The 21,936-nt window shown below is 37.4% G+C and overlaps 1 protein-coding gene across 2 annotated transcripts in view; it reads left to right on the top strand.

Moving 5' to 3' along the window:
* The window catches only part of OXSR1 (oxidative stress responsive kinase 1), a 79,362-nt gene extending 57,696 nt beyond the window's left edge, over window positions 1-21,666 (top strand). Inside the window, exons 9-18 of one of the 2 annotated variants that reach the window (XM_039843292.1) lie at window positions 3,024-3,072; window positions 3,695-3,760; window positions 6,417-6,539; window positions 9,240-9,272; window positions 11,972-12,103; window positions 13,509-13,573; window positions 15,834-15,886; window positions 17,596-17,664; window positions 18,473-18,537; window positions 18,943-21,666. In XM_039843292.1, the coding sequence (XP_039699226.1) occupies window positions 3,024-3,072; window positions 3,695-3,760; window positions 6,417-6,539; window positions 9,240-9,272; window positions 11,972-12,103; window positions 13,509-13,573; window positions 15,834-15,886; window positions 17,596-17,664; window positions 18,473-18,537; window positions 18,943-19,017 (730 nt within the window). In that variant the 3' untranslated portion in view covers window positions 19,018-21,666. The remainder of the gene's footprint in view (window positions 1-3,023; window positions 3,073-3,694; window positions 3,761-6,416; window positions 6,540-9,239; window positions 9,273-11,971; window positions 12,104-13,508; window positions 13,574-15,833; window positions 15,887-17,595; window positions 17,665-18,472; window positions 18,538-18,942) is intronic. The other variant, XM_039843293.1, reaches the window with a different exon arrangement.
* The last annotated feature ends 270 nt before the right edge of the window (window positions 21,667-21,936 follow it).

Raw genomic sequence — 21,936 nt, 5'->3', positions numbered from 1 at the left:
TAAATAAAAATCTTTCTATAATCACAAAGACAGAACAAAAATCTCTCTTGAATAATCAAGTCCTCTGAACTGGACAGTCTGCAGGTTTACAGTCTGCATTTATACTACTCCTGTTATCCAGGAACCCACAGGATTAGAAATTAAAAATATTATCGCCAAGCCAGTTTTATTTTTGGCAGAAGCAGTTGTGAAACTGCACTGTTAGAACAGTTCAAAAACCCAGGTTCACGGGATGTTTGCACATAATATCCCACCAAAGAGAAGATTATAATCAAAATTAAAAATTCAAAATCAAAATTAAAAAATACAGTGAAACACTACACTGTGAACTAGAGTCAGCAGAAATAACAAGCCAGGATTAGTGCTCCAAGAACTTATCTGAAAAGACCATTAAATAAGAGTATTTAAAATCATAAATCAAAGCCATAAAAAAAGAATATGACTGACTTTCTCCCCCAAAATCAAAATCAAATAGAACTGCTAGAAGTGATAAATACAGAAATTAAAATTTTAAACTTAATGGATTCCCTTGAATGTAGGCTGGACTTGGAGTTGCTTTTGATGAATAAAGTATGAAAAAGGAAAAAAAAAACAACTTTGGAGTGGAGAAACCTGGTAGACACCTTCACCAGGTGGTCAAGGTTAACATCACCAATAATAAGACATATCGATTATTACATACTCCTTGACGTGATGCTTTGAGATGGGCACATTACCTCTGAGGTATTCTTCCCCAAAATCTGTAACTTCAATCTATAGGAAAAAATACCAGACAGACCCAAGTTGAGGAATATGCTTCAAACTACCTGACCAGTACTCTTCAAAAGTGTCAAGGAAAGACTGAGGAAGTGTCAGGTTGGGGGAGACATGAGGACTAAATGCAACATGGTGTCCTTGAATAGATCCTGGAACCGGGAAAGGATATTAGTGGAAAAACTGGGGGAATCTGAATAAAGCCGTTTAGTTAATAGTACTGTACCAGTGTTAATATTTTTACTTAATTTCTTGATAACATAGTTATGCAAAGTATTAACGGGTAGCTGGTAAAAGGAACTCTACATCTTTGCATCTCTTTTGTAAGTAAAATTATTTCAAATAAAAGTTTTTTAAAAAAATCCGGAAGATATAGAACATCTATTCCAGTTAGTAAATCAGAAGTATACCTTAGAACATTTCTAAGTTTTAAAAAAAAAAAAGCTTAATAGACTGGTTAAACAGAATATCAATAAAACAACAAAAATGATAATTATTTATCAACTACTAAGCAAGTTACCAGGTACCATTATAAATGCTTCACATGTATGAAATCACTTAATTTTTTATAGTAATCCTATGAGGATGGCACTATTATTTTCTCTGTTTTGCAAGTGAAGAAACTGAATCACAGAGAGGTTAAGCTGTTTGCCTTTGTGTCCGGTAGTTTCATGACCGTGGGTACAGGCTTGCTCCAAAGTCAGTCATGGTGGAGCTGGAATTTCAACCTATGCAATTTGACTAGAGTGTCCACTCTTAATCACACTACACTATACTGAGGAAAATGCTCAAATGCAGCACAGAAAGATAAAAAATGGGAATATGAAAGATGAACATTTACAAGATAGTATGTGAAGATTCATTGTGCATGTATAACGGACATAGAAATAATATACAAAAGTGCATGTACATGTAAGTATATATGGACTCTATAAGAGAGATGAAAAAGAATGTGTGAGATGCAGTATTCAGCAGAATAATGGCTGAGAATTTTCTAGAATTGAAATATATATATTCTCATATTAAAGACCATCTCCCAAAATCCCAAGGAACATCCCCCTTTTCCCACTTGTACACATGGTCATGAAACTGTTGGACACAGGCAAGTAGAAGCTCTTAATTGTACCCTCAGGGAACAGATTAACTACTGAGGAATAGGTAGACTGACAGCCAACTCCCCAAAAATAACAGTCGAGGCCAGAATATACTGGCATAATGCTGAGAGAATATAACTGTTAACCCAGAATTCTTTAGCTAGTCAAACTATCAATCAGGAGTTAAGCATGAAATTAAGGTATTTTTCAAACAGAGATTGAATTTTCTAGTCACGTTTTGGCACTTAAAGAACTCTTATAAATTGTACTTTAAAAAGAAGAAAATGAACCTGGGAGCCACTATGCTGTACACTTGAATCTTATATAAAATAATATTGAATGTCTAACTCTAATTGAAAAAAAAATTAAGGAAAAAACAATATTTTGCAAACTATTGAACATATTAAAATCGTGAGTGAATGAAAAAATAGGAACGGTAATGTCACAGCAGTGTTTAAGAGCCACTGCTTTTAGGGACTTGGCCATCCTGAACCTTAGAGAAGTGATTTCCCCAAGAAGATATGGTAGGTGTGTGGCGTAATCAGGTCCAATCTCTGTAAGTGTAGTATTGTTTATTTTTTATTCTCAGTCATACTCATTTAAAAGTTTGTAAAGTTAATAATGATGCCTTTATTCAAAGGAAATAAGACTGCACAGTCGAGTTAAAAATGGAGTTTAGATTAAATTTATGGAAAATATGTTACTTTTAGAATCTTCAGTTTTTTTAAGGGAAGTTGTGAATTCTCTTTTAAGGATATGTAGTTACCTAAGTTGAAGGCTGGCAGGCAGCCACATAGCAAGCCGCACAGGACTTTTTGAATTTAGATGTATTTTTATGCCTCGTTAAAGTAAACATTGTCTAGCCTACTTCTTGGGAAGTAATATTAAACAGCAAATATATTGGAAACCACCAAGAAATCATGCTTCCAAAAGAAACATTTTACTAATGGATTTTTCAAAGGACCTACAATAATCACTATCAGAACATTTCTATTTGACTTTTTATTCTACTCAATGTCTTGTACCAAGTTTGTCCTACTTTTTCCTTTTTAGCGGGCTAAGGAAAGTAGAGTACACTGAGTTTTTTTCCTTGCTACTCAAAAAATCATTTTCTCATTTTTGGAAATAGAAACCCACATTATATTTGAATTAACGATAAAAACTTTCTTGTTTTAGACCAACAGCAGCAGAACTGTTGAGGCACAAATTTTTCCAAAAAGCAAAGGTAGGAAATTCTAACTTGGTTTTATGTGTTCTTTTGATCTTTTTCAGTTACCTAAATTAGGTTCACTGCTCAGAAGTTGCATTTTCTTAAGACAATTATAATTGCTAAGGGCACTATTTATACAATTTTTGGTAATTAAGATACATCCTTTAGAGTTAGTAAATGTATTTTTCATATAGTGTTATCTAAAGTCAACAGGTTTTACTTATAATAGGAAAAATGAATATTAAATTGTGCCATTATAAATATAATCTGAAAAATACTGAACTCTTATTTCAGGTTTACTACTGAGCTGGTAAACATCTCATTTCCCACAGATATCAAATAAGTGGATGTTACTGTAGTTGGAAATATGGGCCCATGATCCCAAAGGACATGTAGTAAAGGAAACTTTTCATAGATAATGGTTCATACAATACACTCACTAATGCTCTGTCTCAGTTTATAAACTCATGGTAATAATATACAAAAGGAGCCTCAGAATAAAAGAATGGAAGCTTTTCTCAAACTTCTTTATAAAACAGTCACTGTCACATTTAAATTGTGGTGAACATTTCTTTTTCATTTTGTTGGTACAATGAAAACTTCTTGTAAGAAGAAAATACTTATTTTTCCTCTCCAGAATAAAGAATTTCTTCAAGAAAAAATATTGCAGAGAGCACCAACTATTTCTGAAAGATCTAAAAAGGTAAATGGGGATTTAGCTCAATTTTCCAGGGAACTTAGTTAAAGTAGATTACTTTCGCATTTTGAAAGTTTATGTTAAGTAATACTTTGTTAACAGTATGAGTGTTACTCATTATCTTTCAACCCTTTCTTTAGTATTTTTTGATATATTCATTCAGCAAATACGATTAGTCTACTGAATGCCTAGGCACTACTCTGCTAACTACAAAAACAATGAAGAGATCACTTCACACCCACTAGAACAACTATAATAAAAAAGACAGTAACAAGTATGGATAAAAATGTGGAGAATTTGGAGCCCTCACATGCTAACGGGAAGGTAGATGGTTCAGCCACTTTAAAAAGTAGTCTGGCAATTCCTCGAAAGGCTAATAATAAACAAAGTTTCCATATGACCCAACAATGCCACTCCTAGGCAAATCAAAGAGAATTGAAACATATACACACAAAAATATGTACATGAATGTTCATAGCAGCTATTCATAATAACTACAAAGCATAAAAAACTGATGAACAGATGTGTAAAGTATTATGTATCTGTATAATAGACTATTATTTGGCAATATAAAGGAATGAAAGTATTGATGCATGCCGTAACATGGATGAACCTTTAAAACATGCTAATTGAAAGAAGCCAATTACAAAAGACCACATATTATTTAGTTCCATTTCTGTGAAATGCCCATTGTAGGCAAACGTGTAGAAACGAAGTAGATTAATGGTTGCCGAGGACTGGAAGGATTGTAGAGAAATGGGCAATGACTGATAATAGGTGTGGGGTGTTTTTGGGGGTGGGAGGGGAATGATGAAAATAATCTAAATTTTGTTGTGGAATAAAATTTTATCATTCACAATTCTGAATGTACTAAAAATTCTTGAATTATGTTCTTTAAATGGATCAATTGTATGTGGTATGTGAATTATATCTCAGTAAAGCTGTCACTTAAAAAAAGAAACATTTAGAGAATTGCACAATCACCAGCAAAGAGCTCTTGGAAACTGAAAACATTATAGAAGAAATGAAAAATTTCAATCCAAAGGCTGTAGGGTAAAGTTGAGGAAATTTCCTAGAAAACGGAGCCAAAAGACCAAAAGATAGATAACAGTAGAGAAAAGAGACGAACAATTAGAGGGTCATTTGAGAAGGTTCAACATTTGAGTAAAAAGAGTTCCAGGAAAGAACTAACAACAACAATAGCAACAACAACAACAACAAAAATTCAGAAGAAAGGAGATCTTTGAAGAAGTAATTCTAGAAAAATTTCTAAAGCTGATGGTCATGAATTTCCTGATTGAAAGAGCCCCTGGACCCAGCACAGTGAATGAAAATAGACCAACACTAAGGCCCATTACCATGATGGCTCAGAATACCGGAGGCAAAATGGAGATCCTATACCTTCCAGAGGAGGGGGAAAGATCACAGACAGGATCAGGAGTCATAGACCTCAGTAGCACCCCTGAAAGCCAGGTCACAATGGAGCGGTTATGTTCAACATTATCAAAGAAAATGACTTCTAACCCAGACTTTTTTTTACCAGGCAAACTGTAAGTGAAATTTGGAGATGGAATTTAGATATGTTCAGAAATGCATGGCTTTGGTAATGAGCCATGCTAATAGTGGAAGAAACGCTTAAACTAAGAACAGGGAAGTCGTGTGATCCAGGGAGCATGGTCTTCTGGATGATAGTAGAGTGAGATCTGAAGTACCAGACCTGCTGTGAAACCTTTCTAGGGTGGAGCAGATCGGGAGATTCTGGCGAGAGACTTCCTCAAGATGATAGTGATACAAAATACCTAATGTAGATTAGTGTAGTGAACGAAGATGTACATAGCTGAGAGAGAAATGGGGGATACATTTCATAAGTACATAGAAATAAGCAAATACGAACTCCAAGGAAATAATGTTATGCAGGGAAAAAAAGTAACTATAATGTACAATAAGGTTCAGCTGTGTCAATTATATAGTCATATTATGTAAACATTGAATATTGATTTAATGAAAATTACAATATATCATGAGAAAGAGTAGGGGGTTGATCATAGGGTTAAATTCTCATCTTCGATAGTGAGAAGTCCAATAGTTAATTCCTAAAGCCCAAACAAAAAAAGATTAAGGGGTAATAATAAGAACATGTTACATAGAGAGAGGAATATAAATTCCAAAAGAATAAGCTAAAGTGAGTTGAAAAGTGGTTGCTTGTGGGGAAAAGGATGAAAGGGAAGCGTTTTTCTTAAAACTTACACAGCTCTAGTATTCTTAAAACCGAACAGGTATAATTGTGATTTCAAAAATTAAAAAGAAAAAAGCATTCTTTATCTTTATAGGTTTATTTGGGGGGCTTAAAACCTTTTTTTATTTATTTTTATTTTTTATTTTATTTTTAAATGTCTCAGGTCATGAAACCAGATTTAACCTGTGACTTCACATAAGAACTTGGATGATGTTCAGGCTCAGAATATGGAAATATAGGGAAAGTCAGTGGTTGTGAGTAAAGAAAGCATGCAGATTGTGAACAGAGAGCAAGTGAGGGGTGGAGGACACTTCTGGGGGAAACGATTATTTGCTTACTGTGGCAAAGGAGAGGAAAATATGATTGACTTTTCTAGTTAGTAGATGTCAAGCATTTACCATAATTCACATCTCTTCCAATGAGCAGGTTCGGAGAGTACCAGGTTCCAGTGGCCGTCTTCATAAGACAGAAGATGGTGGCTGGGAGTGGAGTGATGATGAATTTGATGAAGAAAGTGAAGAAGGGAAAGCAGCAATTTCACAACTCAGGGTAACTTCAGTTAAACTATATGCATTAGCTAGAGCTCTGTCTTTTTGTCTGAATACTTTATTCTGTGGTTCTGTTCAGCTTAACACCCCAAAATATAAAAAAACGCAAGCGCTAGTGACAGAAGTTTTTGAACAACTCACTAACAACAAGAGCCCAGTTTACATGGAAAAGTGGATTGGCAGGTCTGTTCGAATATGATAATATTTAGGGTTTATACAAATGACCCAAATCTGGAGATAAAAACTCTAGTGTCTGAGAAGAGAATACACCAGTAGGACTGATTGCTGATTAGGCATTGCAGAAGAAAAGATTAGTGAACTTGAAAGACTAACAAAATCTTTGTCCCTAAGATCTGCTAACCTATCTGAAGAGTAGTAGTGTATCTCTTCATTAATTTATATATCCTAGATGGCACGTGCGCACACTTGCTAGAAGCAGTAAAGACAAGGGGCTTAGTTTGTTTCATCACTCTTGCCTAAACTCGATGCCTCAAATTGATTGTTAGGACTCATTCCCAAGAATAGAAAACAAACACCAAATCAGATTTCTAGAATATTACAATGTCTGGGATGGAAAATAGACTGGATGAGATTAGCATCAGAGATTAGACACTGTAGAAGAAAAGATTAATGAACTTTTAAGGCTAGCAGTAGAAACTGCAAAATGAAACAAAAAAAGAATTTTTAAAAAATGAAAAGAATCATTGAGCTGATTGACAACCTTGAGTAGCCTAATATACATGTTATTGGCATCTCCAATGTGTATGGGAAATAATGTTTGAGATCATCATAGCCTTGACTGCTCAGAATCTTTTGTGGGATGAGTAGTGGGCAAGTGGTATAACTTTGCCTGCTTTTAAGAATGAGGGCTTCTTGGAGAAATGGCTGATTCTAGGGCTTACGCAGATAATATACAAGATGAATCAGGAATATCTTCTTTTGTCAGAAAAAAATATTTTTTATTAAAAAAAAGTCATAGTAACCGAAGCCAGGTTGAAGGAGCTCCCACTGGCCAAATTAGAATTTTACCGTCAAAATCATTAACTGCAATAATAAATTATTTGAAAAATTGTAATCTATGAATTCGTACCAGTAATAGGTACATAAATAAATGGGATAAAGGGATGGTTTTTCATGGTAGTGAACTACCAGTGCTGACTGGTAATGTTGAGGAGTATTGGAGAGGGAAAATTATCATTTTACAGCTATCATAAAGCAGTCACAAAGATTAAATCAGAGAAGGGTCATCAACAAATGCTAAATCTAGAAGAAAGTTTTGGAGAACAAGATATTTACATGATCTTAAAGTATCTCCCAATAGATTGCCTGTAAGCTGCAAGGGAAAGAATAATTACTACATACTGGAGAAATTAGAAAGTACCCTGGGTAGATGATTAAAATTAGCATCACTAATGACAAGCAGATGAACATGTGAGTCCCTAAGATGTGATACCCAAGGAAGGACTAATCGCTATGAGGAAATCCAGCTGGAAATTCATGTAATAAGTCTAAATCAAGGGGAAACATCAGACAAACCACAAATTAGCATTCTATTTGAATAAGTGTGTGTGTGGGGGGGGTGGATATATTCTTCAAAAATGTTCATGTGCCAGATATAAAAAATCTGAAGAGACATGACAGCTAACTGTAGTACATGATCCTACACTCATCTTCTACTGGAAGAAAAATGAAAAAGGCTATGAAGGACAGTATGACTATTCAGTGGTAAACAGCTATGATACATGCAACTTCTCAAATGGTGAAGGAACAATATGATTGATTAATTATATATATTTAAAAAGAGAAAATGAGCATCTAAATAAAGCAAATGAAAAAAGACTAATGAGTGAATGGTGAATCTGGGTAAAGGCTGTTCTTTATATTGTTCTTATTATAACAACTTTTTTGTAAGTTTGTAATTTTCTCCAAATACAGTTTTAAAAAAAAGGTTATAGGTTGGCCACATACTGTTGCAGTACATTAGTTATTACCTGAACCTCGATTCTCCTTAATAAAATGCTGACAAAAATTTTTAAAAAGAGAAAAATCAAAACCTAAGCTGACCTTTTAAGTAATGTAAATCCATACTTGGTGGAATTTACCATAAAGTGATATTTGGTTGGAGATATGTTGAGGTGTGTGTGTGGGTATGTTTGGGTGTTGATTTTGGTATTCTCCAGTGTCTTGTATCCAGAATTACTACTGTTATGATTTACTGAATAAATTTAGCTTAGATTTTCTTATGGCAAATTATAATTGGTTTTTCAATTTTGGCCCTAGAGTTTTCTCCATTAAAGCCCATAATCAGAATTACTCTGTGTTGAGAATGTGTTGAATAATTAGCTCGAAGGTTTACATTTGGTATTATGCGCATAATGTGTTGATTAGTAGAAAGAATTGTACTTTGAAGAATGTGATCTCCCTACTGTCTGAGAACAGTCCCATTATGTTGGCTTATGAACCTCAAGTTGTGACTCTTCAGCTACGATAAGTACATTCGTGCATCACAGGCCACTTGGACAAAGAATGCAATAGTATCACAACAGTGTCTTTTTCTAGAAAACTGTAATTAGAGTTACGGGTTAGTTAATATATGTATGAAAATGAGATAGAGTTGACTTGCATTCCATGCAGTTTAGAACTGACTACTAGTAATCTGCGTTTTGAGTTAACAAACCTCTTTTTTTTGTATTTCTTTTAGTCTCCCCGAGTGAAAGAATTATCAAATTCTGAGGTAAGTAGTTGTGATTTTTGAATTGTTAAAGCATATCTGCTTTTGGTTTGGTTTTACTGTTAAGCACATTTTTTCATATGTGCCTAAAATGTGATGAAAATTTATACGGATGGAGTTTTATCAGGGAGAAAGATTCTGAGTTTGAATGGATCTTTGCTGTAAAGTGGTGCCATTGTACTCATTTTAAAAATTGACCAAAGGGCCCCCGCAGTGTTTTTCCTTGCTCGCTTGACTGCATGAATTATAGTTTTGGTTTAGGCTGCTTGGAGTGGAAAGTAGTCTTTTTGCAGGAATTTGTCATATGCCACCTTTCTTGGATTTTTCCCCCAGCCTCTTGTCTTATCAGATAGATGCAGTTGTCTGTAGTTACTGCCATGGTGTGATAGGGAATCCTACTAAACAGAATCCTGTTGCGCTGGCCTGCCTTATGCTTGTTACTTGAAGGACTAGTCATTTTCTGGTTATAGCATGTCATACATTCTTCTCTCTGGCAGCATCTGCATTCTGAGCTCAGCATTTGGTTTAATGGCACACATGTCTTGTTCTTAAACCAATTTGTTCTTGCCACTATGCTTAAAAGTAACTATTTTTTCCACTTCATTTGTGTGCATAGAATGCCATTTGTGTACACAATTATGTACAGGATTTGTATACAAAGTATTTTATTGGTTAGACTGAAAATAAATACTGTACCTCTGTATAGTGGGCCACATCTGACAATTCATATTAGAACTACTATTCCTGAAGATTTCTGGCTCCTCTTTTCCTTAGTACGTGATAGCATTGCATTTCCCTGCCCCTTGAAGGTATGCATGGCCGTGGCGATTACTTTGGCCAGTGAAACATGAGCAGAAGGAAGAGCCACTCCGTAGTTCCCTGGGTTCCCTTGTCTCTGCCATGGTGACCTGCATCCTTGAGTGAGGATGATGCCTAACTCAGCCTCTGCTGGCCAGAGGTAGACATGCAGTGTGCAGGAAATAACTTGTTCTTGTAATTACTGAGAATTTTAAGATTGTTTCTCTCTAACTTAACCTGCCTTGACTAATTTTTAGTTTCTCTGAAACTGAATAAGGAGGTATTTTACAGATTATCAGATGTTTTTCTCTTTAATCTTTTCCTGTTTCTTTGCCTAAATCACATCTCCACATGAACTCTCATGTGCTCAAACTCATATTCTCATGTTCATTACTTTCTTATTGTTTTTTAAATTATGATAAACTGCACATGACAAAATTTACCATTTTAACCACTTTTAAATGTACAGTCCAGTGGCATTAAGTACATTCACACGGTTGTACACCCATCACCACCATCTATCTCCAGAATTTTTTTCATCTTTCAAAACTGAAACTCTGTACCAGTTAATTAATAACTCCTCATTCTCTCCTCCCCCCAGCTCCTGGCAGCCACTGTTATACTTTCTGTCTCTGAATTTGATTACTCTAGATATCTCATATAAGTGGAATCATACAGTATTTGTCTTTTCGTGACTACCTTATTTCACTTAACATAATGCCCTCCATGTTCATGTGTGTAACATGGATCAGATTCCTTCCTTCCTTTTTAAGGCCGAATAATATTCCATTGCATGTACTGACCACATTTTTTATCCATTTATCTATCCATGGACACTTGGGTCACTTCCATCTTTTGGCTCTTGTGAATAAGCTGCTATGAACGTGGCCGCACAAATATCTGTTTAAGTTCCTGCTTTCAGTTCTTTTGGGTCTGTACTCAGAAGGGAATTGCTGGCTCATGTGGTAATTCTACTTTTAATTTTTTAAGGATCCTGCATACTGTTTTCCTTAGTGGCTGCACTAGTTTACATTTCCACCTGCACTGCACAAGGTTCCAATCTCTTCACATCCTCATTACTTTGCTTTGTATAACCCTTCTATCTTAATTATTGGCAAACACATCTGCGCTTACAATCTGGAAGTGAACTGTCCTTTTGAAGTAGTGTTCATAATTAATATTTTCAAAACTGATCTGTTTTTCTGTCAAAATCCAGAACTAATGCGTAACTTTCAGTTTATGTGAAGCTAAATGAACACATAATTTTACTTCCTTGTCTCCTTGATTTTGTCTATATATATTATTAGCTATTAGACCTCTCTTATTGCCCTGTTAATTCTTTTTCTCTTGTAACTCTAAATTTTGGGCATCGCAGTGATTTTTTTTTTTTTTACTCACTTACAATTTTGAAAATGTTTAACTTGATTTTAACTTAACATCGGATTTTTTCCCTCCAAGTTATGTAATTAAAATTTGTGAAATATTCCAAACATGCAGAATAATACATATGTCTATGTTAGTTATAACATCCATTTTGGAAAACATTTCAGATATGTTAAGGAATCATTGGTTGATTTTCTTTATAAGTAGTGGAAGGTCCCTAGATGTGGAAAAACATAGCTTCTATAATTATGTATCACGTACCTTAATCTGTATTTTGGAGGTGCTATTTTGCTGGGCAAAGGGGATAGAATAGATGTAGTTAAAAATAGAGATGATACAATGAACTGCTATTCTGAAGAAGAAAAAAGTGAACTGCTGCTATACATCAATATCTCTGAACTTCAGAAAACTACGCTAAGTGAAGGAAGCCAAACAAAAAGAGTGTATAGTGTTTGAGGTTCCGTGACGTTGAATGAAACGCCATTATCTGAGGACCTGCAGTATGTGTGCTTTTGTTACAGCTGTTCTCAACAACTGATCCCGTGGGTACTTTACTTCAAGTTCCTGAACAGGTTTCTGCTCATCTACCTCAACCTGCACAGCCAACGCCGGTCTTTCTCCCACCCACTGAAGAGCCAGCAAAAACAGCTCAGGTAAAGCAGGGACACGTTTCCATGGTCAGCCTTCTGAGTAGATGGAGAAAGCAGAGTCAGGTGGAACACAGCCAGTGTAATAAGGTTGATGTCTTGGTAGAGTTTGAAACAAGTTTGAAATTCCATTTTCACATTTTTAACCGTATACAGATAAGAGAGTTTTACAAGGGTCACACAGGTTTTTAAGCAACAAAATAAGTTAATGATGGAAACATTCCAGGTATCAAAAATTTGGGGGTTAATTTCTTGTCAGCTTTTTACTAGATGATAATTATGTTGAACCTCAGAATGTAGCTGACAAAGTTCATTTTAACACTAGGAGAATGTCAGCCGTTCTGTTTTCTTTTGGTTCACTTAAGTTTGTATTATTAATACAATCTCTGAACTATGATTTTCTTGTATTACACTTTTTAAGATATTTGTCAATTTTGGGAGGATTGATTTTATTAAAATGAAGTAATGCAATCTATAAATCCACGTAATCGGACACACACGAATTTCTGAAAGCAGCCGAGGGAACGAAGGCAGCACTGGAAACCTCCCATGCTGTGTAGCTCCCACTCTTCCCTCAAGAAAACTCAACTCCTGTTTGTAACATGTGGCCTTATGCTCCATGGCTAGAGTAAGGGTTTCAGAGTCTATTTATTAATTAAATAATAGAAGTTCCACTTTTTTCCTAACATTTTAGATGGAAAGAAATAAAAATGGAAATTCTCATTTGTTCTTTTACATGCTAGTGGTATTCTGCCTTTAGAGACCACTGCTCTGAGCCCTTCCAGTTAGTTATGGTGCTAACTTTATTTAACCTTCTCATCACCCAAGCTTTTCATTTCTGCCCATTATGTGGGAAAAGATACAGTTGTCTTATGAAAACTGATAGCAAGATTGGATTCATTTTATAAACACCTGAAATAGAATATATATCCTCTAGTAAGCAAGGGATGGCTGTGTAGGATGCAGAGAGGATTAGTTTAGGCATTAAGAGACCTGGAATCTCCAGGTTGGGTGGCTTCCTGAAGGGGCAGCCAGTTTAGACCCTGTGTGTCGCCATATGATGCAGATTTTTTAAAGGGAAGAAGAACCCAGCTTTGTGTTTTTCACCCTTGTGGAGGGGAACAGGGGCCTGAAAAATAACAAGCTTTAAATGTGGCTATGCATAGAATTTCATGTGGGTTTGAGAATTATCTTTCTAATTGTGTTTGACTCAGGCTAACATTCAGCTCTTGTTGCTGCCTTGGAGTACATGTCCTCCCACAGCAGGGAATGCCCTAGGGACTAGGATGGCCTCAACTGGAGATGAAGAAAATTGCTGCCAAGTGGATGATTCCTCTGCAGATGACCATTAGTCACCTCCACGCTTAATAGTCTAGGCAATGACTTTATTATACCTTTCAATGCTTTTTAGGCTCTGTCTTCAGGAGCAGGTTCACAAGAAACCAAGATCCCCATCAGTCTAGTACTAAGATTAAGGTAAATTGACATTTTTGTTTTGTTTTCTTTTCTTTTCTGAATACTCCGAATGTGCTGTTTTGTCTTCGAAAGTTCCTCTTTGTTCCCATCGTCTATACCTGAGAGTAACCAGATAGGATTGTATGTCCTCGCAGCATCAGGAGCTTTTTGCTTGCAGGTGTGTGATTTCTCTCAGAAATAACGGCAACAGTGTGAGGACCTGGATATTAACAGCTCAACTGGAGTTTTTTCTCCACTAATAGTGACAAATATGTGCATTTGCAGCATAACTAATTTAGATTTGTGTGTTCGATAATTGAGAAACAATTTTCAGGGAAGCAGCATTCTAGTTGGTTTATCTGAAAATTCACCTTGTAATTGTGACCTTGGACTCTGAGAACAGCTAACCCAAGAATGAAGCTCTTTCTGCTTGTGATAAATAAAGGCTTTGTTCTTAAAAGATGAAAGGAAAAACCAACAAACAAATTTGTGGTCTTTTTCTCTATTTTATAGCGTGTTCCATTTCTTGGTGGGGGCACATAGAGAGGCCCTGACAGATCATTCACGGGAAGTGCCCTAGGTGGCGATCTGTTCATTTTAACCTTTTCTCCTTTTGCAGGTAGTTGGATTAGGACTCCAGAGAGTTCTTGTCAGAATAGCTGTAACAGTTATATTGCAATAATTAGGTCTCTTCTATCTAATGTAGGGGAAAAAAAATAGTTTTAAAAGTATCACCTGAGATGGCTCAGGCCTTTAACTATTAGTAACATTTTTCAGAAGAGTTTCATGAATTACCATTGACTCATTCTTCCTTCTACATATGAATTTCTAATCATCTTCTCAGTATGACCATAGAGGTAGAGACAGCAAGAGCTGTTTTAAGAATGTTTTGATTTACCACTAGGAGCAATGAAATTATGTCATAGATGTGAAAAAAGCAGATTTGGTTACCTTTCCTTTACAGAAGCCTATTCGGTATACCTGGTCTCATCTCAAATAATTCTGAATTAATAGAATGTCTTGATGATCTCATCCTATTTTAGTTGTACATAAAGAATACCACTTGTCTCTTTTTAAAAATTTGTTTTGAAATCTTATAGCAGTTAATAGTACAAAAATACCACTTGACATGTGCTTCAGGTAGTTGATGAAGATACTTATAAGTGTCATAGTTAGCTTTTTGCGAGGGTGTTTTTTATAATGGACTATGTTGCAGTCCTGTTTATGGAAGAGGAGGCTGGATTCTTATTTTCACTGATGAAGACTTTGAAGTTAAATGACTAGAAGAGATTTAGTCCAGTTGACACAATGTTCCCTTTGAAGGTGTTTGTGGTTGGTGTGCCACTTAAATCACTGAAGTGGCGGTGAACATTCAATCTTAATTTTAGTCAGCTTTCAGAAAGAATAGATTGAACAATTAGGTAATAAGCAGCCTATGTGTGGAGCTCTTAGAAATTGTGGAAGGATACCAAGAAAGAGAAAATGAAAAGCCTCACTTGATAATCAAATTTAGGGTGAAAGTTGATTTGTGTTATGTGCTAACATAGCTAAAAACAAACTTCAGGTAGTATACGTAACAAAAGTATACACCTGTGTGTTTCAATGCACAGAGAAGGCAGTGCAAGGGGAAGAAATCACTTTGGGGCAAGTTGTGTTGGAGCTGTATTTTAAGGACATTTCAGTAATATCTTTAAATATTTGTCAGATAGACCTAAGCTTTCTCCATTGTTTAGATAAAACAGATTTAGATCCTAAGTGATCAGGCATGTCTACCTTTAGACATAATGTTCTGATTTCTCCATCATCAACTGGAACTTCCCGGGAGCCTGATTAATCTCAGCACATAGCGAGTGATTGCTATAACTGTCCCTCACCACTTATATGTCTGAGTAGGGTCTCTCCTAGACATAGGAGATTGGAAGTAGAGATAAGGGTGGAAAGGGCATCCTCTCTCATTTTAATCATACCTCCCTGTGCTCATACAGATTTTCCTCTTGGTTTTATGTGATCATCTTAGTAAATAGGGATGGGAGTGGACATATAAGGATCACCTCAAAAGCATGAGACTTTTACATTCATCAATGGCGGGCACAAATTATAAGGGTTATAGGACAATTAATTACATGATCACTCTGAGTTGCTTGCTCTGAGCCCTGCAATGTGAGCTCATTAGGACAAATCATATAATCTTTCTTGAGCCACAGCTTTCCTAGTATATGTTGGCAGAGTTTGTATGGGTAAATTCAGAAATTAATTTTACACATTCTATTTTCTTTCATAGGAATTCAAAAAAAGAACTAAATGATATTCGATTCGAATTCACTCCTGGGAGAGGTGAGGCATCAAAAACATTGAAAAAAAAACCTCTACTTTATTTAATGAAATGTGTTGTGACGTTTTTGTCTTTTAGATAATTTTGCTGTTAAAGGGTGATAAGAATGTTCCTGATTTAAAGGGGACATATGAATAAAGTAAAAATGCAATTTAGTTACTGCAAACCTCATTTAGAAAATCTAGTACAATTGACCCTTCAACAACATGGGTTTGAACTACGTGGGTCTACTTATACATGGAATTTTTTTTCAGTAAATACTGTAAATGTATTTTGTCTTACGATTTTCTTAACATTTTTTTCTCTAGCTTACTTTGTTATTAGAATACAGAATATAATACATGTAAAATACAAAATTTATATTAGTTGACTGTTTATGTTATTAGTAAGGCTTCCATCAGCAATAGGCTATTAGTTAAGTTTTTGTTCACAGGGCAGCCGTTTAATACAAACAGTAATCAATGAAGTTCTAATGTACTGCTTACATAGGCTAGGCATTTACTAAGCATTAGCTCATTAAATTCTCAAAACAGGCTCCTAAGGAAAGGTTATTATCCACATTGTATAGATGATGAAATCAAAGCTTAGAGAGAGGCGAAGTAACTTTCAGTTCACAAAATTGGACAGAGGTATAGCTGGAAATCAAACCCAAATCTGTCAGTGCAAAGTTCTTGTTCTTCTCATTGAACGTGGATCTCTTTCATAACAATAACAAAGATCAGGCTTTCATTCTCCTCTTTCGAGCCCTGTCACGAGCCCTGTCACGCACAGTCTTTGGCCGTGAACTTCTCTCTGGATCAAGGTGTATTACCTTTGTTACTCAGAACTCAGACTTGGGAAGTGGCCAGCAGATACCTGTCCTGTGTGCCACGGTTACTCTCCCTGCTGTCTCAGTATCTTCAGCATCTATTAAAGGGAACAGTTGCGAAGGTATATCTGTTTTACTTTTTAAAAGCCAGGCAGAGTCCCATTTTAGAGAACTAATTTAAATTGCTTATCATCTGTACAGGTGTGTGCACAACCCCTCCCCAGAGGTCTTCCTGTTCCCTCTGAGGGGCTCAATGTCCAATCTTCAGAAGATAGCACCTCTGAGTCAGTCAGAGCTGAGGTTAATCAGAGATACTCTGTCCTCGTGTTTTGTTTCCCATTATAGCCATTGCTCAGATTATACCACCTGGAATAATTAGATATGAAGAAAAGCCCACCAGAATAAAAAAGAAAATGATTTTTAGCAAAAAACATGGAGTATGGTCCCCAAAGAGAAGAGATTACATCTGTCTCACGATTTAATTGGAAAAAGGCATCTATTTTATTAGCCCTGGAGGTGCTGCATGCTCGTCCTCATGTCTCAGCTCATTGGGCTCCGGTCCAGGGTTGCCCTCAGAATAGGCGTTTCTTCAGCATCACTGTCAAATGCTTTCCCAACAAGGTCCTGAACCCTTCTAAATTACACCATTATGTAGAAAGTTATCCTTATATCGAGTTGATATTTGCCTCTGGTTGTGCTGATTCTGCCCTCTAGCTAGACTTGTGAGAATTATTCACTTGAAGTAATCCCAGTGGTAGGAAAAACCTGTGTCTGAGAGGAAGACCCCCACCTGCCTTCCCGATTCTGTGTTAGCAGCAAAAGTTGGGCAGTGCCAATACCTGCACTGCGAGTTAGCAGTGACGTGCATGCACAAGAAATGGAGCACCTTCTTTGTCCTTGCAGATACGGCGGAGGGCGTGTCTCAGGAACTCATTTCTGCTGGCCTGGTTGATGGAAGAGATTTAGTAATAGGTAACTACTTTGTGCTCTACCCTCGTGCCCCTGTGTTTCTGTCTGTGAACTTAGGATTAAGAAAGCCAGGCTTTGATTCCATTGAGCATGTCTAATGGTCCTTGGCTTGGCTGAAGTTACAAAGAAAATTTCACCTCTGCGTTTGCTTTTGTGACCTTCGATGATAGTAAGTGAAGGCATACTGAGGTCTCTGGGAGACTCCGGTAGAAGTGATGACAGAAGTCACAAGTTAAAGTAAACTTGGCCATGTCTAATCCATTTTAGAGGATGAACTCTACCTTTTTGGAGCTAAGAGGTAAGCAGAAATCTGTAGAGATTTAATCCTAGAAAAAGTGGAAAGTAAGAAAAGATACAGTCAGGCCATATGTACATATTACTGAAGGAAAAGATTCAGCACAGTTTTTTGTTTGTTTTTTGTTTTTTTTTGTAAAGGCCAGATAGTAATAGTAAAAGCTTTGTGGTCCTGTCTCTGTTGTTTTTAAACCATTCTTAGCTTACACGCAGAAGAGAAACAGGCCACAGGCCATAGTTGCTGACTCCCAGTCTAAGGCTTTCTGTCCCATGAACAGGCAAATCATACTTCTTTAACTTTTGTAAGTTAATGCAGCATCTTAAAGTTAATTTGACAATGATTCAAAATTTCTTTATGCTACTTGGAGTTGAGTTAAAAGATACTTTCATTTGGGGAGCAGTTTATCTTTCTGCTTCCATTTTGATTATACATAAAAGATTCTACACTCCCATTTAATTTCTTAAAAATATGATTGAAATGATTTACTAAGCTTCTCATTACTTTGTTTGATTACAGTGGCAGCTAATTTGCAGAAAATTGTGGAAGAACCTCAGTCAAATCGATCTGTCACTTTCAAACTGGTATTCATCTCTTTCTCGTTGTTAAACCATCTTACATTTTTCATACACCAGCAGCCCCTGCAGACCAACTTTCATGTTCCCTGGGTGATGAGAATTTTAAAATATAGTGGACTGTGTTCATTTAGCCCCTCCAAGGCCCTGGGCTGAAGTCTCGCTTTGAGTGGCCTCCCAGGAAGCCTGCTACTCGAGGCCCTTGACTCTCAGGAGAGATTGTTAGCCCATTAGACTTTAGGTCTGTGCCCAGCCCCAATCCTTTCTGGAAGAGACACCTTCATCTGCCTCCTGTTTGTCTCCCAGGGACCTGTCCCCGACTGCCTACCTTCCCACAGTTCCCATATCAGTTTTAATGGCTACCTGAAATTTTATTTCTAAACATCCATAGCATCTCATTTTCTTTGGTTCTAGGCATCTGGTGTCGAAAGCTCAGATATTCCCGACGATGGTAAACTAATAGGATTTGCCCAGCTCAGCATCAGCTAAATCACAACCCTGGAAGAGGCGGCCTAAGGAGATTCCACACATGCGCATCTCTGTTGCTTCTGTTGGCCTGAACCCACTACTGCCAAAGAACCCAGCAACAAACCTCCCAGCTAGGAGCTTTAGAGGTCTTTTTTTTATGTTCTTCCTGCCATCATTCCCCCTTTTTCCCACAGGGAAAGAAAAGTTGGATCACCAGTGGCCGGCATCCCATTAAAGAGTTCCGTTAGTAAACTTACGCATATGTTCCCTGTCTTCTCCATCTGAGAAGTGGCCGTGTGCCTCAAGGCCCAGGAGGGAGATGTTTCAGCTCATCTTGCCTTACTCCAGTGATGGCGCTGGGTGGAAAGTAGCAGCTACCTTGGGCTTCCTCGTGCTGCCTGTTCTCCCACACCTGACAGGATGTGGGCATCCTGGGATATCTTTACCCCACTGAGTAGCAATTAAAAGTTGATTGTTCAGCTGGAGCCCAGAGAATTTAATTTAGGGTGTTTTTTTCCTTTTCTTTTTTTCTTTTTCTTTTTTTCTTTTTTTGTATCTGATGTGAATTCTAGCAGCCTTTGTCAGGAAAAAGCACAGCCTCATGAAGGCAGCCTAAACTCTGTTCTATTTCTGTTCATGGTATTCCTAAGCATTTTGCTGAAGCTGCCCTCAGGCACCCCTCTTCATTACTCCCTCTGGAAGGGTTGCTAGCCTTAACTTCAGCTGGTGCAAAACATCTGACTGTAGTCACAGTTCAGCCATCGGATCCTGCAAAGTGGAACTTTGGACCGTTTTTAGAGAAAACGTCAAATAATGGCTTGTAAAGGTGCATTTTCCCAGTAGTGGTTTTTGAACAGAAATAATCATAACTCATTTCATTGTGAAAGTATTTATTTTCAGAATTTAAAAAATGAAATTGAAGAAAAACCGTTCCTCAATCCTCCCGTGAAAATCAATTTGCCTAGCCTCCAAGTCATGAGGAAATGCAAGGCTGAGAGTTCCGCAGCAATAAAGGAGACCCACGCGGGCGGGAGGCCTGCCGTCCGCCCCGCGCCTGCTCCGACCCTTGGGAGGGGGCCACTCCGCGGTGTGGCCGCCCCCCGGCCGGAGCGCGAAACCACATGTGCCGTGACACTTAGGGTCTATGAGCAGACAGTGTTCATTTGATTTTCTACAGAAACAATATAAATTATTCTTTAGGTTTGTTTTTGTCTTTTTTTTTAAAGCACTCATAATGCAATATGTGAATAATCAGTGGGGTTAAGATTTTTCTTCCTGCTGTTTCACAGTCAGCCTTTGCCTAGCTGCAAATAGCCCTGACAAGTTTCGTACATGAAAGTGATCCTCAATCTGGCCTTAAAACAACACACAAAGAGGAACTTTGGGCCCCTGGAAAGGCGAGAGTTGCCTCTCACAGCTTGGCTCAAGCCCTTTCCAGCACTTTTGGTCTGTGAGTAAAAGATTGCTTTACTTAGTTTTCTCTTGGAGCATCTCTGAAAGCTTTCCCCACAACTGACTTGTCACAGTTCTTGTTTCACCCTGAGCTTGTAGTTTTAGCCCTGGGCTTTCTTCACCTACCCTGGATGCACAGGCATGTTGGGTAAGGGGTGGAAGTTGGGGAAGAGGAGAGGAGATGATTTGAGGATATGGATCGAGAAGAAAGTAGATGAGAGGATCAGAAACCAAAGTCCTTAGTCCAAAGCAGGAGTAGTAACAGGAGGGAAGTGTCAAGCCTGGGAAGAGGAAAGAAGAATGATCAGCTTGCTGGAAAAAATACTAGCTTCTCTCTCTCTCTCTCTGTTTCATTTCATTTTTTCTTTGGGTGGTGGGTGGAGGGAATGAGGATGGGGAGGTGGGAATACTGTATGAAAAAGAGATCGTGTCTTCTTTGGCACAAGACTACAAGACTAGTGGCTTATCTTCGAGTCTGTGTTTTGGTGTCAGACAAGCTCATCATGAATCAAAAAGGTGGTAGCTTCAGTCTGTTCTAGCTTTCTACGTGGAGGTGGTCTGGGAGTAAGCCTGGGAGTAAGCCTCCTCTTCAGTTTCTCTAGCTGACCATTACCTTTGAACCGCAGTGGGACGGGCATGACAATAGAAGTGGGCTAGGGCTTTCTCTTTTCTTTCAGTTCATATTTTGCCCTGCTGGGAATTAGGAGTCAGACACCAAACCCCAGGACAGTGTTATGTCTTCTGCATGATGTATGGACTCCCTTTGCTGACTTATGCAGTGATGCTGAGAAAATAAGTGAATAGAAACTTCCCAGGTGGGACAGCATGTGACCTGGTGAGCGACCTCTCTTCTTTCCAGGAGTGGTGGTTCAGGGTACACCTCTGTCCTGAGGTCCCCAGGATCCCCTGGTCCCTGGGGTAGGGACTAACTTTAGCACAAGGTAATATGTGCCAATGCTGTTTGTGAAATGTATGGTCTTTCTAAATGACTAATGGATTCGTTTGGGTTTTTCACTTAAGTTTTGAACCAAATCCTAGAGCCAGACGATACTACTTAATCTGGAGGATAGAATAATGGTGTATCAATAAATGGAGGTTCCTCTTTATGACGTATGCTAGATTATGAAAGATGTAAAATATTTGACTTTCCCCCCTTTTTTTGACTTTGTATTTCGCTGCATGTTTCCTTCATTTTTAATCAATAAACAGTAAATTGTCTGATGGTGTAAGCATTCTTTACTTTGGTGGCTATTAGTGGGGGGCAGTGGGACATGGGTCAGGGAGTCACTACTAACTTTAATTTTTCATGCAAACAGGAAAGCCAACATGCACAGAAACCAAAGAAATGTGTAGTTATCTACACATGAGAACAACTTAAAACCTTTGCACAAACAGGAAACAAATCCCAAAAGGGAGGGAGAGAAGACCTGCCCAAGGAAATTTGACAGAGTTGGATGGGGAACTTCTTGTACTGACCTTTTCTGATAT

The sequence above is a fragment of the Pteropus medius genome, unplaced genomic scaffold (assembly GCF_902729225.1).
Source record: "Pteropus medius unplaced genomic scaffold, Ma_sr-lr_union100, whole genome shotgun sequence".
NCBI classification, from domain to species: Eukaryota; Metazoa; Chordata; class Mammalia; order Chiroptera; family Pteropodidae; genus Pteropus; species Pteropus medius.
Note: the sequence above shows the minus strand (reverse complement) of the source record. Positions and strands in the feature narration are given on the sequence as shown.